Consider the following 16,827-nt stretch of genomic DNA (forward strand, 5'->3'; position numbering starts at 1 on the left):
TAATGAATAACAATTTTATTTTTGCGTAGAAAACTTTAGGAATGTTATCCAACACAGTTCCTTAAACAGGAGCACAAGCCACAAGAAGTTTTCTAAAGCTACATAAAATTATTTTTAAAAAAATTTAGGTATCTGAAAAATTACCATCCAGACAACACAAATTTTTCAAATAAGTCAAACTGGGGGAGGGGGGGGGATGAACGTCATGAATTCTGGATTTAATAACACATGTATGTATGGATGCAAATGAAATTAATATAGCTTAAATATACTTAAACAGAAAAAATTCTATAAGTCCAGAATAAATATTTCACATACCGTTTCAAATTCATTCAATATAAAAAAACTCCACTGCATAAGAAGTTAGGATATTTAATAGTATCTAAAGTTCTGTGAACAAACTTTGCTAATTTTTTATAAGCATTGCATCATTCCATGCTACACTTTTATGATGCATTTAAAAAGAGCAGTAGAAAGCACAATCAAGGATCACAGAAGCAAAAAGTAAGTAGTGAAGGCACAACAGACTGCATGTATAATCAAATGTTTCAAGTCATTAAACAAAAGTTGAATTGCAGTCCAACATTTAAAATAAATCTTTAAACCGAAGGCCAAGGAAAAAAAAAAATATATATTCAACCTTCTTCTATTCTTAAGAAACGTATTATTGCCATCAGTATAAGGGAAAGAAGGAGACTTAAGATAAATAAGGAAACTAAATTATATAATGTGATCCTTGATTTGAAAGTTAAGTCAGAGTAACTTTGTTTCAAAATAAATTTTGAAATGCAAATCAGCAAATATTCCATTTCTAACTATTCGTTGCTCTAACTACTCGTTGCAAATACAAACTTAATTCACAATCATTGAAATAAACTAAAATCATTTTAACACAAAAACATCTAAACATACCAAAATCAACTACAGTAAATTTAAGCTAGTAGGCAAAAATATTAATTAGCATGAATTATATATGTGTCACATAAAAAGAATATGTAACATACGCAAGCTTCTATCACAGTTAAAATTCCAAATCTTGAACATTTAATTGATATTTGCACATTGAATGACACATAAAACAATTTACAAGCTCCATCATTGATGCAAATATCTATACTAAAATTAGAAAGAATATTAATAAAGTAGTTAATTTATTAGAAAGATATTACTACTACCATTTAATTGATTTAAAGTAGATTAGCTTTTAAGGTTTTGAACTAAAATACAGATTCAATCGAGAAACAAACCGCAAGTTAATTACTTCCATCCAACTTTAAAAAGAGCATGGTAAAAATATACACACAGAATTATAATTACTGGGTGAGAAGTATTACTTTTGGGGATTAACCAATGGAATAATTTTCCAATATAATGATGAACCTAAAATATAATATACATTGAAATATAAGAAAAAAAATTATTATAGATATTGAATACAAAAGGTACGTTAATATATTATAAAAGATTATTCATGCAAAATATTTCTTTACAAAAGCCACATTTCAATGAATTTTAAACAACTGAAATGTACAAATTCTATTTGTTAAAGAAAAAAATCTTAAATGGAAACAAATATATATATATATGAATTCAATGGTTCTTCACATTTAATAAATATTTTCAAATTAAAGATATTTGTTGCAAGCTTTTTTCAATGACATCGTTTTAAAAAATATATTTCCCTCCCAAAACAAGATAGATTTACATATAAGAAAATAGATTATTGTTACTAAGAAAATTTTCAAATACAGAAATACTCTGAAGTTGCTCAATAAGTGAGAATTATGAATAGCAAGTATGTTAGGAAATAACTTTGCAAATAAATACATGTGAATTTTAACTAATTAGAGGCAAGGGTTAAGGAAAACTAGTTTGGAAGAAAAATAAGTAATAAAGTATATAGTTTTCATATATGTCGATACAAAATAGCACATGTTTAAGGGGGGAAAGTGCTACAGAAAAGAATTATTTCATTGCCGATGTCTTCACAAAACTTAACACATTCATTTAATGATTCAACAATAAAAAGCTAAATATTTATCCTGGTAAATATTTACTATAAAGCCCTTAAAATCATAAAGAGAAATAGAAGTGTCTATGCAAATGCAACTCTACCAATTCCAACCTATTTTGATTTATATTGAGTAACTTAATGAGTTTCTGATACTGCTTCTGGATCATTTTTGAAACAAAATGAAAGAACGTTTAGTTATTCTCTTTATTTCCCGATTTTGTTTTTGAAATACATTCTTCAATAGGAAATGTTTGAAAAAGAAAATAGAACAAAGCATCACTTTGAGAATGTATCATATTGAGAATGTATATGAACATAAATCATACACATGCAGTAATAAAAATTTTAGCATGTTAAAATAACCGATTTAATAATCCATTGAATGTTAATTTCTGAAAACCTGATATAACATAATTTAATTTCAATGCAACAAAATTTGGTTAGGATTTAACAAAAGGAAGCATCGAATTTCTATTAGGTACATAAAGTTTATATGAAATGATTTTAGGTTGTTAAATGAATACATCAGAATAAATTCTGCTAGAGAACATGCATAAAATATTTTTTAAAGCTTTAGAAACACTTGTCAGAGAGCAATTTTATAAAGATGCTTTTCGTTTACACACAAACATTAGTTCACATGACAAGGATAAGAAACATTTTAATGCAATATATAATAAAAATAGAACTGTAATTTTCCTAAACTTTAAACAAGTTATGAAGTATTTTAAAATATTCAGATTTAAAAAAATATATTAAGGTTAAATACTTATCCCTAAAACATTCTTTTAAAAAACACAGATAATCTTAGCATAATCAAATACAATCGCCTCCCCCTCTTCAACCTTTCATTCTATGGAATCACCTAAGAACTTGCATTCAACAAAGAATTTTCTCTTAAATTGAAATTTTTATTTTCAATCGATGACTAATTCTTCTTTTAAGACATAGGACACAAACTAAAGGAGGATTTTCCATAACTACCCATGATTGTCATTTTTTATGCTTCTAAAATAATCTATTAATATGAAAGAACTTTTCATGCTGTATTTATAACTAAAAAAAAAAAAAAAACTCTTGGAAAATGTATAATCAGAATTCAGACTATGTACTCAAATTATTAATTCTAATCGCTCATCATTTTAGAAACTAATAGCACAAAAATTTATCTTCACAGCATATAAATGTAACAGAATTTTAGATTTAAAAAAAAAAAAAAACATCTGAATTTTAAATAAAATAAATCTTTGAGTAGGCGCAAATTTTTAAATGTCATAATTTAAATTGCATTTAAAAAAATTATCAACTTAATCTTTTTGTAATGAACGTCTTTTAACAAACAAACAAAACACATTGCATACATATTAAATAGACTGTGTATGAGAAATATAAAAATAGAACAGAAATCATAAAAATATGGATAAAGAAATACAACCCCCCCCCAAAAAAATAGTGTCGGATATGAGGAAACAGTTGGCTAAGAGTCAAACATAGGCACCAAAAACCGTAGGCGAGTTTTCTGCTCTCCAATCTATCAATGCAATTTGTAGATATTGGTAGTGCTGCAAAAGATATCTATCAAGAGATTAAGTTAAAAAAAAAGTCACTGAACTTATAAGTAAAAATGATTATTAATTTCAAATGATGTATTTCAAAAATATTAAATAATCAATAAAGATTTCAAATTCTCTCGTTTTTTTAAACAGAATATTATGTGAATAAAGAAAAGATGATTTAGCAGATAGAAGTATCAGAATCTCTTTCCCCCATACTTCTATCTTCGCCTACCAGCTGGATAATGTTAATCCAAAAATGTTTAATGGTGCAAAGACTACTATTTGAATACGATATGCCAAAATTCAAAAATGAATATTAAATACGATACACAAAAAATGCCCTGTAACATTCACCATTTTTTATATTTAATACTAATAATAATTGGTACCTACTTTTTAAAATTTTTCATCTTAACAGCAATTTAGAAAATTATCCCGCTTTTTTTTTCTCTCTTTTTTTAGAGAGCAAATAGATATCCTTAAAATCAAATGTGGTCCAGGCAAAAAGAATCGAAACCAAAATTTAAAAAGTAGTCAATGATAGAATGGGAAAAAACTGAGTACAAAGGCGAACTTCGAATGGGAGTTAAAAATGAGAAAGAATCCGACTGCTGCACTTCAAGCTAGGAATAATCTGATGGCAGCTCTAGTGCTTTTAAACTGAGAAGGAGAAAGGGTTGCTTCCAAATCAATCAATCAGTTGCTTGAGCAGTGGGCTTTCAAAGACTGCTCGGGCTAATTTTTTAAAAAATTATTTCAGTTTCTGCTATTTTTCCCATATTTTTATTGCTTCTCTCCTCAGTTTCCTTGATCATTTATTTCTTAGAGTGGAAAGGCAACCAAATTAGATAGAAAACCAAACCGCAACTTCAAAAAATAATTTTAAAGTGTGCTGAAGGCCTAATGGACAAGTACCCACTATTTATAATTAAAAATTGGGCATGAGTAATGCAATATTATACTTCTTAAAGCAAATTTAAATTCTGCAATACAATATTCATTTAAAATTGGTATTTTATAACCCTTTATTAACTGCCCCTCTTTTTAAAATTTTTATTGCTATATCTTCCATAAAAATTTTATCCACCATTCTGCTAAACCAAAGATATCCAAATGGGTCATTGGTAAATTAAAAACCATTCTCTGAAACAATAAAATTAACAATAATTTTGTGAATGTTCAAATGCTAGACATATAAAATGAGACATCTTATTATAAATGTACAAGAACATTTATAAGATTTGTAACAAGTACATAAACAATTACACTCAACAAGGCAATTTTTACATGTAGTGTTACAAACAGAAAACTTTAAATAAAGAATTAACACAATGTAGATATCAAGACATTATTACGTTGTTTGGTAATGTTGCATGCTAATTAATATGCAATACTTCACACTCTTAATTACAGAAAATTGACAGTAAACAAATCAAAATTAGAAGCATAACCCATTCAATAAAAGTAAAGTTTACAATTACAATCAATATTACAAAAATATATAAATCTTTATGTGCGTACAAAGTAACTGGTGGAGAGCAGAACTGTGCACAATAAAACAACCACATTTAAAATTAATACTTCAAAATTTGTTCTGAAAAGTTGGAAAAATATTTAAAAAATAATTTTTCAATTAAGTATTGGCTTTCTTTTTATTTCAGAATAGCTGAAATGTATGAAGTAAAACTGCATACTATCTTTGGATTATTCATATAGAAATTTTCAAAACAAATTTAAATTATTGTATATTCTTTAAAGATTGTTTGTGCAATGTAAAAACAATAACTACTAATTTAATGTTTATTTAGATCAATTTTGAAGAATTAATAGATAAACCAAAATTTTATTCTAACAGTCGGTAAAATAGCGCGGCAGGTTTTAAATGCAGCAATGACATTATGACTTTTAGTTGAAAAAAATGTGGGGAACATTAAAAATTTAAAACTTAATTTAAAATAAAAATGAATCCAATTAAATAAAGTTCTATACTAAATCAAAAAAGAATTCAGATTTAAAAAAAACTGTAGTGAAATTTACATGTAACTATGCCTATACAAACAAAATGGCAATTTTTTACATTTTCAACAAACTTTACAAGAAATGAAATCTAAATTATTTTAAATATATAGTAAACTATATATCAGAAATTCCACAAAATAATTAAAATTATTCACTACTAAACAGATAACAGCATTGATTTTCTTTTACTGGAGGGAAATATTTTAAAAGATAGATAAGAAATTTTCCTCACATACAATATTAATGTAATTATGCATTAAAAATTAAAAATTCCACTGGATGCTAAAACCAGAATCCAATTAATGCTAGCTGTTGGATGGTAAAATGAGTACTATCAATTTGTGAGTTTTTATACACATCAGCAAATCAGATGAATTTTAAAAGTTAAAAATAATAAATTCTGTGTGAACCTGTATGTAGTATTTTACAGATTAAAATTTAGAAACCATCAAAAGAAATTCCTTAAATAAATGCATAATACATGTATGACTGTAAAAATTATAATATAAGCAAGAAATAGAAAATAAAAGGTGCGTTTATATAAGTACACACAAAGTCTGGAACTTTTAATGTACAACATAGTTCGCATCTAAATTTACAAATGATTTCTGGTAACTCTTCAGTAAAGGGTTACTTAAAACTTTTCGTTGTATACCAAAATTCATAAGTTACTCTTAAATACTCTTGCAACTTCTCCAACATGACTTAATATTAATTTTTTAAAAATTACAACATTCAGGCTTTATGATTATTCTAAAGAGCCTTGGCATAAATGAAAACAAAATAATTAAAGTTTGAAAATGCTTGTATTTTTAAAATATTCTTTTATGGTTACAACTGATAAATAGAATACTGGTGGCACATTTTTTCCCACAGAGAACGTTACTCTTTTTTCCTGTTACGAGATGATAAAAAACAGATTACCTATTAAGAGAGTTTTTATTTAATATATTTTATATATGGATTAAAGAGGGTAGTTATTGAGTGTCCTATAGTATGAAAATACATTCTTAGAATTTTCTAATCTTTTTTTTTTTTTAAAAATGAAAAATCTTGGGTATAATGTATCACATTTTTTGTAGAAATGCCAGACACTTGATTCCTATGAAGTTTTTATAAACAATTTTTGAAAAATTTCTATCAACTTCCAGAGACATACAGTACAACATCAAAAATATATTTGAATTACTTCATACATTTTAACATATTTCAAATATATAATTGAGAATAATTAATATATTTTTTTCATAGTTCTGTATGCTGGTGCACTTGGTGGGTATCTCCAGGTAAATGACATGATGCTGGAGTGCTAAATTCAAACACATATTCACAGCGATTTGGTTCAGAAGAAGACAACAATTTATTTTCTACTCCACAATGTAAATTTACCTGAAATGAAAAACTAATATGTAGTATCTTTGCATAAAATTATTTAGTCACTAAATTCTTACGAAAAGAAAATTTCTTACCGTAACAGATCTTGCTGGTCCATTCCAGCACAACTGACCATTTTCATATCTCATTTTTGAATACTTATTATCTTCGGGTCCAGCCCAAGTTCCCCAACGACTAATAAAACAATAAGAAATAAAATGTAATAATAAGCAAGAACACAACTTTTATATACGTTTATAATTATGTGATAAATTAAGCTTACCCTAAGTTAACATCTGATCCCCCAGATTTAGCTATCTGACTTGCTTTATCAAAAGGACAAAATCGGTATGTATATTCACGATCCTCATAATCAAAGCATTGGCCTTTTAGTACAGCAAATTGCTCTCCACTTCCAAAATCAGATTCGATAAAAATTTCAAGTTGCCTAAGGATTTCAGTATTAACAGATGGCAATTAATTTTGAATATTACCTTAAATAAGTAAGGTAAAACATTTCAATCCAAAAAACAATATAACTTATTTTTAGAAACATACTTTATGTCCTCCTTTACTTTTTCTAATCTTTCAACAACAGACTTGTGTTCCTTTCTTGCTTCATTAGCAGCTACATAAAGAATAAAATGTATTAAAAAATAATAAACAAAACACAAAAGAAATATTTTATATTTTACGATATTAAAATAGTACCATCTACAATCTTCTGCGTTTCTTCATCGTATTCAGGTTCTTCTGGTTTAACACTTTCAGACTCTTCTTTAGGAGTAAATATAGGTGGTTTGTCTGAGTCTTCCTCATCATCATCTTCATCTGATAAATCATCCAAAGGAACCTCATCCTTCACATTAGAAACAAAAGAGTAACTAAATTCAGTATAGAAAAGAGATTTACAGTTTACAGGCTCTGTACAGTTCATTTCTTACATCGTTTCAATTAGCTAAAGAAACTTAAATGATAAACAAGATTTATAAGCCCACAGAACTTATAAAAATTGGCCAGAACTATTTTGGGGGAAAAAATATTATACTAAGTAAATTATATGTTTTCAAATGCAGCCTTGTCATATTTATCCAAAGAATACAGTTAAAAAACAGAATTGTAGAAACATTTTTAATGAGATGCACAAATATACAGAATAAAATATTAGCAAACCATTTTCTCATCACCAAAATAACAAAAACATGGTTAAGAAAAATTGTAACGTCAAATTAAATAAAAGATCAAGAAGCACAAACTTGAAAATACAAATTCTTGCATACATACAACATAAATATTATGTTTGCCTATATATTTGAACCAAATATAGAAATTAATACTTTACCCATTTCTTCCAACATACCCATTATTACTTTATCCATTTCTTCCAAGTTTTAGACATATATTTATGTAATGCCAATATATAATAGATATTTTATCAACAATTTTTTTTTTTTGTTTAAGAGATAATATAAAACAATAAGAATACATTAAATAATTTTTTTCTCCTCTTAACTTGGTCCCAGGTGACACTATAATTTCTATCTCTAAATATAAAGTTGCCTTTCATTGAAAATTAAAACAGCAATGTAAACATGTATTTTACTCAGCACATCAGAAGAAAAAGAGGTGGATTACCAACTAATAAAGATCTTGAGTTTAGAACTAAGCTTAAAATAATTACCGAAGACTTAAATTCTTTAAAAACTTAATTCATGGCACTAAACGTATTTTTAAGCATAGCTACAAAAAGGAGCGAAAAACAGGCATATTTACTTTTATGTTAATAAATTTACTTCAAGTAACTATAATACTTCTTAAAAATAAATTAACAGATTTTCTCGCTTTAAGATGAAATCACCATGATGATATATAAAAAAGAATATCATAAAAATCCTCAACTGTTTAGAGAAATATACCAAAGTTCCAAGTTGTATATACAAAAATGACTTTTAGTCTAAATGGCGACACAAATTAATAATTTTTAGATAAATTATTACTGAAAATTTTTACCAAGAAGGTCTTGTTCCCTGAACAGGACAAAACGACTAAGAACTCTTTTGAAAATTTTATCGTTAAAGCCTTAATACAATAATTTTAATAAAAATAATTACTTACATAAGACGTGTTTTTTCTCACCTTTCGTTTCGAATAAAATCTTTTATTTCATTGAGAAAGAAAATTTTTCCAAAGGAGAAAAATTCTGCATTTTGAAATATTGTTTTACCTGCCTTTTCTCTAAAAACATAATTTTTCCATTACTCTTATTACTGTATGTAAGACAGTGTTTGTTATTTTCCTTTTTAATTATCAAGCAAATTTCTTAGATTTCAAAACTCATTGGACTTGAAAAATCATGATATTTGAAAAACTATTTTTCTAAAATTGCATGAAGAAAGAAAAAGGCAATCTTAAAATGCATACATTTTTTACAACTACTTTAAATTATCGGGAGGCGGAGGGGGGGGGGGACTCAAGTAAAAGGAAATGATAAAACTCAAAATACTTAACAACATAAAAAACCTTGAACAATTTTTATCAGAGAAAAATGGAACAGTTATTTAAAATATACTTTTACTCATTGTCAGTGATTTAAACAATAATGTCAATCACACATATAAAATTTTAACTACCTCTGGATTATAAGTTTCATCATCACTTTCTTCTTCATTCACAAGGTCAGAAGTTTCATGCGTTTCTTTTTCAGTCTCAGTTGCTGCAGGCGGTTCTGTAAAAGGCTCCTGCAAAGGAAGAAACTTTTAGGATAAATTTCTCACACCAATAAGCTGAAACACAAATACATCAATAAATAAACAAAATATTAAAGACAAAGTACTTTATCCATTAAATATATGGGTTTCATGATCATCCAGCCAGTAGTCACAAATTCTTCAAGTGCCATTGAATCTTTCATGTGCAAGAAAAACTAAAATAATAATAATATAATTTCACAAAACAAAACAAAATACTAATTAAAAAGAATGATCTTTTTAAATATACGTATATAAAAAGTAAATATACGTATATAAAAAGTGGCAACTAGTACAAATAATATAATTTTTTCTCTGCTGCATTTAAGCATAAAGTGAAGTATTAAGAAACTTTCTCCCTGAAATATATTTGTAAAACATATACACCTTCTTACTTCCAATTTCACACATCTATTGGCTAGATATCTTTATAAGCAATTTTAATTATATTTATTTTTAATAAGAATTATCTTTTACCACTAGCTTCATTGTGAAAAAACATGGGATAGGTGAACCACTTCTGCATATTTTCTGAATGACATGTAAATTCATAACCAAGAAATATATATTTCAGTGACATCCAGAACAGACACATAAAACAAATACCACCTATTACTGAACCACATTAGATGAACTTCTTAAGCTATGTAATAAAGAAATGCAAGGATACCATAGTAACACACACAAAGAAAAATTTTATCCAAAAGTGAGATTATTCAAAATGAATACCTTAAGTTTGAATAGCAGTAAAAATTCACATGAATGGATATTAAGGTCTTAAACTTTAAATTAACTAATAACATGAAAATTTTAATAATAAATACTTCACAACAAAAATTCAAATAAATATTATTTATTGAAATTGGAATCTATACTTTTGCTTCGTCATCTGAAACATGTCCATCACTATTGCTGTCAAATTTTGAAAACTGCTGGATTTCTTGATATGTTAACCTGAAAGAAAATAAGATTCAATAACTCATCTTCACTCAAAATAACTACCAAGAAAACAGTAACAGCATGAAACTGAGGTTGGAAGATAAAGTTGGATAACACCAGACAGTAAACTGAGAGAAACAATATTCACTCAATGGAAATGTTAAAAAGTTTAAAGTCCTTGAGCCGAGATTAAACCTAGTATAATACATGAGCTGCTAACTAGACATGCAGAGCTCTAAGCAGCAGCAAAACTAGTTACAAATAATAAAGAAGTTTAAATCTCGTAGATTCAGATTTATTGCAAAAAATAAGATGATCCTTACATTAAAAATTCTTCAATCCTATAAAAAATCGAAAATAATAGTTTTTATTCGGATGGTTTATGAGAATACAGAATTAAGTTATAAATTTATTTTCTGTCTAACTTAAAAAACACCAGTCTTAAAAAACATCAGTATCGATTGTTATTTTTAAGCATATAGAAAGAAATGCATAGATTAAAAAAATGTTTTAATTTTTATTGATTTTAAAAAGGATCCCATAGTTTGAATATATGCATCAAGTACAATATTTATTTACAAAATCAAATACCCTATGTGTCAAAAAATGAAAATTGCTTAATGCATGGTTTCATAGAAAATAAATTTTTAACATGCAAAATGCAGTGGGCGACTCGACTATTCGAACTGCAGTATTAAATTTTAAAATTTGAATTTTAGTTTTTTTTTTTTTTAATGAATTCTTTACTTATCTGCATATAGAGCTTGATGTTCTTGGCTTATTCTTTTTTCCGAGAGTTCGATGATCAACGAAGAGGAAAAAAGCAATCAAAACGTGAAAAGAAAACAGAAAATGAAATAACAAGCAAGACGAATGAGTAGGGGCTGTCAGTGAATAGCCCATGAAAGCCTATCGCTCACTCGATCAGCTGATTTGTTAACTGAAAGCATCTCTTTCCCCCTTTGAATTTTGAAACACTAGAGCTGCAGTCAGACTAGCCCAGGTTTGGCATGCAAGCAAATTTACTGCCCCCCCCCAATCCATCAAAAGTTTGTCTTCATTCCCTTCCCTTCCCCTCCCCTCATAGCCCATTAATGAATTTGGATTCAATTCTTGATATACCCTCCAACAATGGTTATCCAGTCATCAGCAGTACTTCTTACCGATATATGGCATTATCGACAAATTACTGAAGAATAGATGCTTCCAAATATTTCTAATTAGTTAAAAAAAAATTCAAACATTATTCAAAATTATTTATCAGATATAATTAAATTTATAAGTGAAACATTTTTTTTTTAAAATTACACAGCATGATTTTCTTGATCAAATAAATTAACATTATATGTTAGGCATTTACAATTTTGTTTCATTAAATTCAGTTTTGCTTTTCTTAAGTCATCATTACGCAGTTTAACATCATAACAAACTCCAATATTCATTTTTGTTATGAAGGGCGACTACAGTGTTTTTGAATTATTCATACGGAAACAAGATTTCAGGACCCCCCCCCCATTCAGTCATCCATGCTAAAAACACTTTCATTATCAGTATTGCTGCCAGGAGATTCAGGAAAGGGGTATTTTCAATATATTTTTAAAGATTTCCGCATATATAATAGGCCTTTTTGTAGGTTTTTCAGTATATAAATCTGTTATTCGGCAGTTTTCCATTATAGATCCGTAATTCCGTAGTTTTTATCTAAATCCCGTAGCAACAACGGAAATTCCAAAGCTGTTACAGGATATGTTTTGATGTCTGCACAGAAACACATTTGGTTTATTGGATATTCATTTTCTTTTGTTAGAAGTCTTTTTTCGAAAAAATGTATGTAGATAATCTTCTAAAATGTTATACAGACGAAAATTTTAATCGGAAGGTATCAATTACTATTAATTAGTACAAGTAAAAAAAGATGAACGTTGTAAATCATTTATTGCATTCCTTATTTATGGATAAAAATTATTAAATTAAGCAAGTGAATCTAAAAGAGAATGCGTATGTGTGGGAAAGTTAATTTCTTTAATTCTGCTGAATAATCATTCACATTGTGAGTTTGCATAGCTAAAAAGCTTATGTTTTCATGTGAAGCTAAAAAAAAATATTTATGAAATAGGATTTTTTAAAAGAATAAAACCTTACATGCCATCCTGATTTAAATCCAACTCTCGAAAAGCAGCCTCAGCATTTTTCTTTTCAGCTTCTTGATGCTGAAGCATTTCTAATTCTTCTTGTTTCTTTATTTGTTCTAAACAGAATATGAGCATGATATGATTTTGAACTTTCCATAATCAAACATCTTAGTTAAAAATTAATTAACATTAACAACTAGCAGAATTTAAAATGACACCATTAAATATTTCAAAGAAGCAAAGTATAATAATAAATTAGATATTTAAATAAAATTATTTAAATGAACTATAAGAAAATTGAACGAAAATAAGAACATTATTTTTCTATCGAAAAATATAGATTAAAACACCAGAAAAAGTAGCAAAATAGGTTGAATTTCAGGTACATAGTAGACTATTTTTTACAGAATGTTATTAGGTAGCAAGAAAGGGCTCGATTAATTGCTTTTTCTACTATAACAAAATTCTAAATAGTCAAGATTAAAATGGTATAAAGTTGACATTTGTATTCAAACTGAAAATAATTATTCGAATTAACTGAAATTTTTTGCACTTAATTTTGTTTATTTTCCAGTCTTTCTAAAAAAAACTATGGAATACATTAAGATGTTTAAAGAATCACCATAACAATTAAGAAGTTTGTCATTAAAGAACAAATTACCCCAATTAAAAAATTAATTTTATTGTATTCACAAGTTAAGAAATTCTAAGAAAATGTTCAGTTTTATTATGTTCAAGGATAAATACCATAAGAAATGCATACTGATATCTTCCTTTAATAAGTTTAAAATTTTAATTCTTAAAGGATACATATTTTTATGTATAATAATTTACATATGATAATAATAATAAGATAATTTCTCCTCATTGTGTTTACTCCAATTCAAAGAAGAAATTGTTTTTAAAGTCATTATATTCGATTCATTACTATGAAAATGAGCCTAAGGAGTACCCGAAAGACAAAATAGAAAGAATTAAATTGGCTGGTTATTACAATCAATAAAAAGTAAATATTTAACAATTAGTGATTAACTAAGAGCAAATTCTATTACACAACATAATTTAATTTAAATCACCAAACAATCAATGAATCAAATAGCATTCAATTTTGTTACATAATGAACAATCTCTATAAATGAAGAAGAATGCAAATATTTATCATATAATATGTTAATATAATTAATTTGAATATGCAGAAAATAAATTGGTTATTTACCTTCTTTAACTGATTTATATGCAGACAAAACAGCTTTTTCTTTATCTTCGGCTTCATTTTTTATTGCTGCCATATAAAAAAATTAATAAGAAATTTTTAAATCAGACTGTAAATCTTAAGAAAACTACATCCCTTTTAAAGATTTTTAAAAGTCCGAAAATCCACCCTTTGTACATCTGTCTGAAAACTACCAAGTTCAAGAAATTTTAGTAATAACGCCATTCACATTTCTTATTTTTTAGAAAAGAGCGTCAGTCATCAGACCTTGAATAAGAGAATTACAAATGATAATAGTAAAATACTGACAATTTCATTTGTGCTCAATTCAGTTTCACGTCCAAATGCTTTTAATGCATATAAACAAATAAAGAGTACTTAAACATCTTAAGCAACAAATAAAGAGTACAAATATTTTTTATTTAATAACTCTCAACAATAATTAAATTTTTTGCTAATTCTTTTATCTAAAAAATGTTTGCTCATTTTTATTAGAAACTATAACATTAATTATATTTCATGCTTAGTCCATTATTTGAACAACAATTCTGTAAGACTTTCTGCAAAAAGTTATGCTAACCTTCAGAAGAAGAAGAAAACTTGGAGGGTTAGGAGATATAATAAAAATAAGTACTTTAAGTATAATTTTTACAAAAAGTTATTGTTTACTGCATCTTGGATATATTTATTTTATTACAGAATCACTAACCAGACAATCTCCTTAAATGAATATACATAATGAGGTGCAATAACTACTCCTCATTTAATCTTTATGAAAACAACATGGAAAAAACCTTTTTGTTGGATAAAAACAAACATACACACAAATGAAATGCCAGGGTGAATATAATATACTTCATAATTAAAATGAAAAAGTACTTTTTATAAATGACAATTCTCTTCAACTCACCAATTTTTCAAATAAATGTCTTTATTTTAAAATATGTTAAGATAAGCTATTTAGTTATTGCTTTCAAATACTTAATTTATTGATTTATCTCTTAGTTTGCACCACTTTACTCAGCCTATTGGTGCTTTACAAATCTTAAATTTTTATTAAACAGCACTTTTCAATCAAATGAAATTTTGATCACTTATTATTTTTCAACCGCATTCATATATATTATAAAAACTTAAGTTTGGAGTTTTGTCTGGAAACAGCAATTATTAAAATAAGCTATAAATCAGGATCAGCCACTTATAAGATAACTCAGATTTAAATAAGTCAGTGTGAAATCTTCAAAGAAAATACAATTACTCCAGAATTTATGTAGTAGATCTACACTCTCCAATACAACTCAGTAATGCTTTTAACAATCAAAATTTAAAAATGTGCAGAGAGAAATTAGCACTTAGAGCTACAGAGCAATCTATGAGCAAAGTATGAAATAAGCCAGAAACTGCAAAATAAATATCTAACCAATTCTAAGTTTAACTATAAGAATTTCATGTCTAAAAAAAAAAAAATTGATCTTATATTTCACAAACCTATTTATTCAAAAATATGGCAATATTAACACGTCAACTGCCTCGCTGAATTTCTTACAATGTAATTTATATGGGTCCACCGATCACCTGTAACTCCCATGGCAGTCAAGGTGTTAAAAAATGCAAAAAAAAATAAATAGTGCTGATCCAATTCTATACCACTCATTGGTAATAAAACTGCTTCAAACATAGAATCAAAATATTTCACATAAAATAAAATACCTTCTTTTTCTGCAACCAATTTTTCTTCCTCAACTTCAACTTTTTTCAGGTTTTCAAGCTGAACCTGTAAAACATATATGGCCATTTAAAACACCTTTTTACTGAATCATGCTTTCAGATTAGGCACGCTTGCAAGAACCAAAAGGAGCAAGCTCCTTTTCTGAATACAAAATGGTTTTTAATCAAGAAACTACACAAAGGGAATTTAAATTTTCTTTTCACAATTATCATTTTACATCAAAGAATTTTACTAGAACAGCAACTTCATATTTCTGTAAAAAGTACTAACTTTATTATTTTCTTTTATTTGCTTTCCTTGAGCTGAATATTGTTGCCATAAGCCATATCCAATTTCATAAAGCTGTTGCTGCTTCTGCAATTCTTCTCTGGCTTGCTGACCAAGTTCTCTGCACAGTATAAAGTTTAATATATCAATAACTTCCCGAATTAGAAGTTCCTGAATTCATAGAAAATGTTTACAGAAAAAATTTCTAATGCAATTTCCTAACTAAAAACACACACTTTAACACACTTAAGAAATTAGTGTGTTAAAGCTTTTTTTTGAATTAACATTTTGCTAAAAAATTTTCAGCAAATCTATGTTCTTGACTCAAAAAAAAAAAAAAAAAAAGTTTTTCAGTAAAAAGATGTAAACAAAGAGATTTTTTAAAAAATAACTGATCAATTTAATGCTTCAAAAAATAAATAAAATTTCATTTACACATAAATTCCTATTTGAATAAATGATATGCAATTTACATAGAAGGAAATTGCACAAAATACTCACAGGCATGTGTTCACACAATCAGCAGTACTATTATATTCGTCGCCACCGTCACAACAATCTAAATAAAGGAAGCAAAAATAAAGTCAGAAAAAAATAAAATAAAAATCAATCATCTATACTTTTATTTACTGGATTAATATTGATTTGAATAAGTATTATAAATAAAATAATTCCAACCTCAAACAGATACTAAATTTGTACATTTAATATAAATAAAACTTCCATTTCATTTATTATATTATCTGAATGCCAAAGATTTTCGATTCATAAATCATATCAGTATCTGCATATATATATATATATATTTTTTTTTCAGTTATAACACATACCAAATGT

At 26.8% G+C, this 16,827-nt stretch overlaps 1 protein-coding gene across 1 annotated transcript in view; it reads right to left on the bottom strand.

The window, feature by feature from the left end:
* LOC129958276 (glucosidase 2 subunit beta-like) overlaps positions 1-16,827 on the bottom strand; it is a 44,102-nt gene continuing 27,275 nt past the window's right edge. The window contains exons 4-16 of the mRNA XM_056070610.1: positions 16,492-16,549; positions 15,994-16,111; positions 15,705-15,768; positions 13,998-14,063; positions 12,792-12,897; positions 10,586-10,664; positions 9,797-9,886; positions 9,594-9,701; positions 7,675-7,822; positions 7,522-7,591; positions 7,247-7,411; positions 7,059-7,158; positions 1-6,978 (exon numbers count right to left, since the gene is read on the bottom strand). Coding sequence (XP_055926585.1) covers positions 6,835-6,978; positions 7,059-7,158; positions 7,247-7,411; positions 7,522-7,591; positions 7,675-7,822; positions 9,594-9,701; positions 9,797-9,886; positions 10,586-10,664; positions 12,792-12,897; positions 13,998-14,063; positions 15,705-15,768; positions 15,994-16,111; positions 16,492-16,549 — 1,316 coding nt within the window. The 3' untranslated portion in view covers positions 1-6,834. The remainder of the gene's footprint in view (positions 6,979-7,058; positions 7,159-7,246; positions 7,412-7,521; positions 7,592-7,674; positions 7,823-9,593; positions 9,702-9,796; positions 9,887-10,585; positions 10,665-12,791; positions 12,898-13,997; positions 14,064-15,704; positions 15,769-15,993; positions 16,112-16,491; positions 16,550-16,827) is intronic.

The sequence above is a fragment of the Argiope bruennichi genome, chromosome X1 (assembly GCF_947563725.1).
Source record: "Argiope bruennichi chromosome X1, qqArgBrue1.1, whole genome shotgun sequence".
Taxonomy (NCBI): domain Eukaryota; kingdom Metazoa; phylum Arthropoda; class Arachnida; order Araneae; family Araneidae; genus Argiope; species Argiope bruennichi.